The sequence below is a fragment of the Octopus bimaculoides genome, chromosome 20 (genome assembly GCF_001194135.2).
Source record: "Octopus bimaculoides isolate UCB-OBI-ISO-001 chromosome 20, ASM119413v2, whole genome shotgun sequence".
Lineage (NCBI taxonomy): Eukaryota > Metazoa > Mollusca > Cephalopoda > Octopoda > Octopodidae > Octopus > Octopus bimaculoides.
The window spans coordinates 17,402,814-17,409,284 of record NC_069000.1 but is presented as its reverse complement, the minus strand read 5'-3'; the positions used below and the strand labels follow the sequence as shown (position 1 = coordinate 17,409,284).

Genomic DNA, 6,471 nt, shown 5'->3' with positions numbered 1-6,471 from the left:
AATACATCCAAATCAATATATATATATATATATATATATATAGCCTATACATATATTATATAAAGTATTTGTTTACATGTATACGTGTGCGTTCATTAGCGCTAGTGTGTTAATATACTATTTTAAATGTCTTACAATATCGTATGTATCAAATCTAAAAACTATCGTATGGTGTGTGTATATATATCTAATACAATAATTATGGTTTCGAAAGACTTCTATATCGCATGAACAGAAAAACTGAGTATAAGTGTCCACATATATATATAGAGAGAGAATCATAAGCTAACGAGGGAGCTTTTATGTGGTCGCTCGACCTACTAGAAGTATTAGCCAAATCTCCCTCAAATCCCATCCTTACTGTCTTTAGGACACATTGGCAAATGTAATCTTAGATATATTGTCTAAATAAAATACGAAATGGTCATACTCGGAACGCCTTTGGTCATTGCTAACCTGGAGGCAAAATAATAACAATAACACATACACACAGCAATTCTTTATACATACATGTATGCTTACACAAATAAATTACATATACATACATGTCTGTGTATGTATGTATATGTTTGTGCATGTATACATGCATGTTCAGTTCTATTTTACCGTTTCTTTATTTTTGCTGTGGTTAATAATATGATCAACATGACTCCTATAACTATTATCATTATTTCTGTAATAAACTTACCAGTTTTTCGTCGACGAAGGGTGACGTAAGGGAGGAGGTCCTGTCGGCCTGTGATTGCAAGAGCATGCAGGATCTTGCCGAAGTTCGTACCGTCGACCATACCTGCCCTTTCTAAAGCCATGAAGTAGTCGTAGCCATCGTTCACCTTTTTCATCAAAGATCTCTGGTCGATTTCGTTCGTCACTCTTGGTCTGGAAGAAGAGCTTTGTGGAGGAGATGAAATGTTTTTAGCTTCCGTCGCATGAGAACGAACTGTTCTACTACTGCTGGCCGTGTTGTTATTACAAACACTAGCATCCGAGGGGCTTTTTGAGTCTTTTCCTAAGTTTGAAGAGACATCGGAGAGTCCGTTTTTGGTGAGGCACACTACTTCTTTCGGGGTCAGCCTATCTCCGACAAGATGGAACATTTCATTAAGAGAGAGCATCTGTTGACAGTTCTCCACCTTAGATTGTCGAAGAGCTTTTTCACCATCAACCGCCATTTTGAGCCTGTCACACAAATTTCTGCACCTTTGAATGTTTTCCTGTTTGTTGATATTCTTTCTTTATCCTTCGTGACCCCCTATCATTGGAAGGACTCCATAGCTGTGATATTAATCATTTGTAGCTTAATTTAATGCACATACGTAACTGAATTGAAGTCTTAGATCTAAATCTTAAACACTATTTTACTCTTACTAACTGATCCCGCCCCACTCTCTAATTCCCCTACCACTCTCACGTATCGTTCCCTTGTGCGTTATTTAATTCTTATTCCGGAATAACAGTTGGCTTCAGAATAAAGGTTTCAGTATATTAAATAGAGAAACTGCAAGACTGAATATCGGAATGAGAGAATAAAAGAAGTATAACCGCATACTTGTTCGTGAATATAGACAGAATGTAATACTAACATTCAACAAGAAACAATTAAGAAAATCCGTTTGTAGTGAAAGTATAGGAAAATAAATTAAAAACGACTGTATTATAGTTGTATGGTAAGGAAGATCTAAGGGGCAACAAAATATTATCAAGTATATGTGTGTGTGTGTGTGATAGCTAATATAACAGTAAAACAACTGGAAAGACGATAAACAAAATGAGTTTAAATGTATTTATAGTTGAATTATGTCATGTAACATTATTTTAGAGTGCAATTAGTGACTATATTAATTTGTTTTAGTCATCACAACTAAACCCATGTGCGGATACTATTTCAAACTTGATGCATAAAAAATCTTTTTATTAATTTTTTTTTTACATGTGTTTGTATACATCGACATATATCCGTACATCCATCCATATATAAACGCGCGCGCGCGTACAGGCACAAAGAGTGGGAGAAGCATTGCTCTCTCTTGTGATGGTTTCGAACACTGAATCAGATTCACCACAAAGTACAGTATTTTCTCCTCCCGTCAGCTTCCATTATGTTACTTCATGAACCCATGGATAACTACAGCCTTCCTATCAGTGTACAGAATTCGTCATATTTTATGATTATTAGCAGTGAATGTTACTTTCTTTTGCTCTCAGCCCTAAACTAGTGTCATTGACTTAGTAATGGATTCCCCCAGTTACCTTTGTTGTTCCTAAATAAACACTACTATATTTGAGTTTGAGTGACATGTAGCTGAAATATTGTGAGTCAAACCACAAGGCAAAGGCAGATATCTTCTTTTCAGAGTGTCTGATACCTGATTAGAAGAAGGAAGGAAGTTATCCCCAGATCAAAATCATGAACCAAATCTTTAAACAGTGAATTCTATTGAAAGCACATTCAACCAGGATGTGATATTAAACCAGGTTGCTTTTTACATGCTTCCATACCAGTTTCTACCAAGCAAATTTCACTCACAAGACTTTGGTCAAGGCTATGGTAGAGGACATTTTCTAAAGGTGTCATGCAGTGGGATTGAAATCAAAACCATGTAGATGTGAAATAAACTTCTTAACCACTCAACTTTCATTTGCACTGCATCTTAAACAGTTGACATTGTGACACTGGTAGCTGTTACCTCTTTTATGGAGATCATACTACACAGCAGTGATTACATCCCAAAAGTTAAAAAAACTACTTCTTGATTATAAGAGTGAGTACTCCATCTTTGAACAATTGCTGACTTTATTTATTTATCTTTTGTAACAGTTTAGATGGAAAGAAACTGGTGTGCAGATATTCTTCACACACTCCATGGCACCCACTTTCCTGAGACCAAGAGATTAATGCAATTAATGATCACCATAAATCTTTAACGTTCACATCACTCTGTCAGATGTAATGCTTATTTATCCACGTTGTTTTGAATTAATCATGCATTATCTCGTAGCTTTGAGATTTCAGTGGTGTAATTGTATATTTTTAGAATGATATTGTAGGCTAGATGTAAGAGGCCAGAACTGGCTGGTTTTAACATAAAACATGGAAGAATATTTGTGCTGGATGTGGCTGGTTTAAGTCAATGATTGGATGAAAAATATTGGTAGAGAAGAAATTCCAGAGTGTGGAGTTAGAGAGAGTGTGCAATATAGGTGACAAGAGGAAAAGAGGTCAAGGTATCAGCTGTTTTATGGTGGTGTGCAGCCAACTAACTCCAAGATGTAGATGTCATTATACATGTAGTTGGAAAATTAGAGTAAGGACACTGTGCATCTATGGGTTAAAGTTTGAATTGGCGAGTGATCCAGTGTCTATAAGTAAAATGTCTTTTTATTGGTTATGAATCGGGATGTTCATAGGTGTAACAGCAGCAACGCTATCCTAGAAGTAAGAGCAGCATTGCAGTGTGGAGTTGTGCTTTGTAGAGAGTTAATACCTGTTAGAAGTCTAAGTATTTTCTAGCCAAAAAGAAGGATAGCTCTGGGGTCACAGTTTATTGTTGTTAGTGCGAAATAGGAGAAATCACCAGGATTGGTGAGATTGTATGAGAGATCATTAGTGATTGTGAGATTGCTAGAAAGAGAAGTCATTTGTAATTGTGAGAGTTTTAGGAGAGATCACCAATGAGGCTGGGTGTTTTGATAGCTGTAATTGCCTTAAAACAACTTTCAAATGGACACCATCAGAAGGAAAAAGAAAGAGAGGTAGGCCGAAAACATAGTGCAGAATATTCATAACTGACATGAGAAAGGCCAATATTGCATGTGTGGATGTAGAGAAAAACTACAGCCAACAGAATCCTGTGACATCAACATGCTACCTAATGTGCTCAAAAGCACAGGAGGATCTGATACTGATAGTTGGCTTAACAGTGAACTCCTTAAAATTAGAGCAGTGTTCTTACATTTGGGATACTACAGGTGTATCTCAAAAACAAAAAAAGTGTTAAACTGTTAGTCATTAGGGCAGCAGATTAAATACTTTGTGGGTATATGTTCCAGCTCTCTGCATTCTGAGTTCAATTTCTGCCAAGGTCAGCTTCGCCTTTCATCTTTTCAGTGCTGATAAATAAGGGACCAATTTTTATTCTTCTCTTCTGTTTTATGAGTTCATGCACATTACGTGTTCATACTTCTCTTTCTAGTTCCTACTCAAAATGTTTTACAAATCACAACCATCTCTTGAACCTGCATTTGTGAGGAGCTGTTTGTAATCTGATGGTTGTGAAAAAAAAAGAAGTGCCAAACACTAAAGAGTTGATGCACTTATTGAGTAGGGACAAACCAAGGATGTGAAATGCTTAATAGATAACTATAATGGTTAGGATGTCGGTAAAGGAAGAGGCAAATGATGATGATGTCATCCAACAGATAGGCAATCTTTTAGTTACCAATATGCAGGAAGCAGTAACCTACATATGTATTTTCTTTTCCTTCCATTTCTTCTGTGATCTTCACATCTCTAAAATTGCAAACTCTGAAAACCACTCTGCTTCACCTTATCACTTCTGCTGTGTCTCACTCCACAAACCTTATAGCAAACAAACATTTCTTCAGCCCTGCCTCTCAAACTTGTAATTTTAATTCCCTCCCTCTTTATATTTTTACTTCTAAATATCAGCCATGTCAACCTCATTAGGCTCAAAGGCGGATGTGCGAGATTTTTGAAAGTAGTAGTCTGTTCCTAACACTTAAAAAAAAGAGATCAAAAAGATAGAATGAACCTCAAGGGGGTTGGTTGGTTTTATCTTCTATGAAATGCTTTGAAATAACTCTCCAGCTAATTCAGTGCTGACCATATACACAGTATTTTCTGGGCTGACAGCTCCCGTTCACTCACCTGAACTTAGTATCCTAATTCAAAGTCAAATGCACACATGATGTCTAGATGAGGGTACACACACATACTCTCTCTCTCTCTAACTCATATGGCCTGATGAAAGTAACTATGAGGTAAGATAGTACATGTATTCAATCAACATATAAACTTAATGTAACTGGTTTCTTTCCCAACTTTCTAAACTGGAGTGAAACAGCATGTTTTTTGTCTATCTCTTTAACTTCTTGGAGATTTTAGGTATAGTTATACTAATGTGTCTATCTGTTCTAATTTAATTAAATTCTATGTCTTTGTGCAGCTGAAGATTGCTCTGTATTTTAAATTGATGCAATGATTGCATTGTTCAATTAAATGGAGTTGCATGAAATGATCATACTGCATTACTTCTGGATATCCTTGTTGCTTATTTTATCCATTTGTTGTTTACACCACCTGTCTTCGTCTGTTGTTTTTTCGTGAATTCTCCCTATATATATAAACATTGGGGTGGCCTAATACTTTGGCCAAGGCTATATATATATATATATATATATAGCCTTGGCCAAAGTATTAGGCCACCCCAATGTTTTGGGGTTCTGCTGTCTCAATGTTAATGAAACTCGAGCACATGGTGGAATTTCTTTAACATTGAGACAGCAGAACCCCCAAAACATTGGGGTGGCCTAATACTTTTGGCCAAGGCTGTGTACAGACACTCACACATGTACGTATGTGTGTATGTATGCAACACCATCAATCATCGTTTTTACATTTGCTTTTCCAAGCTGGCGTTACTTTGACATGATTTTTGTAGGCAGTATTTGATGGTCTTCTTGATACTATAACCTTCTAGTTACTTATGACAAAAGCCAGGGTAAAAAAGAAAACCTCACACATAGATATTCAACCACCCTGCTTCATACATTCCTCATTCCTTTCTGGTGAATAGCGTAGGCTTCAAACGTCCAAGACTTTTCCATTATTCCTGAGCGTCGAACTAATACACCTTGTTTGTTGTTCCCTTACATGTCGGTCTTTTTTTTGTTTTTGTGTATTTGAACCAGATACACACACGCGAGTGTCTGTGTGCGTGCGTGTGCGGTATGTTTTTAGAAGCTCACATACACGCACACATTATGCGCTTTTTTCAAGAATTTGATAGTAATGACGACGATGATGATGAGGATGATGATTGTGGTGGTGGTGGTGGTGCGGGGGTTGATATTTTCCTCCGACACAACCCATGTTGCCGACAAAGACTGTGAAGTAAAGGCGTTTCGTAAATAAATATGTAGTGAGCAATTATCTCCCTTAGACCCCTTGTTAAACTTTTTGCAATTTCTTCCGTCTCAATTATGTGCTAATATCCTATACGAAGCATAACCGTTATATTAATATGTCAACTGAATTGATTTATAATATTCAGTTTTGTTGCTGCTGTTTAATTACGTATATAATTTATATTATATTGCAACAATATACATGATACGTACACAAAATGTTTAAATAACTATAATTTAAAATAACTGTGAACAATTAAAAATAGAACATTCACACACGCACACGTTCATGCTCATATATGTATTATATATATATATATATAT

At 36.2% G+C, this 6,471-nt stretch overlaps 2 protein-coding genes across 3 annotated transcripts in view; one reads left to right on the top strand and one right to left on the bottom strand.

Annotated features, from left to right (window-relative positions):
• LOC106881630 (death effector domain-containing protein) overlaps positions 1-1,438 on the bottom strand; it is a 15,776-nt gene extending 14,338 nt beyond the window's left edge. Inside the window, exon 1 of the mRNA XM_014932094.2 lies at positions 689-1,438. Within this exon, the coding sequence (XP_014787580.1) occupies positions 689-1,172 (484 nt within the window). The 5' untranslated portion in view covers positions 1,173-1,438. The remainder of the gene's footprint in view (positions 1-688) is intronic.
• Positions 1,439-1,603: 165 nt separating this feature from the next.
• LOC106879804 (POU domain protein 2) overlaps positions 1,604-6,471 on the top strand; it is a 112,894-nt gene continuing 108,026 nt past the window's right edge. For both annotated transcript variants that reach the window (XM_052974929.1, XM_052974928.1), the window contains exon 1: positions 1,604-2,762. The gene's annotated coding sequence lies outside the window, so the exon portion shown is untranslated. The remainder of the gene's footprint in view (positions 2,763-6,471) is intronic.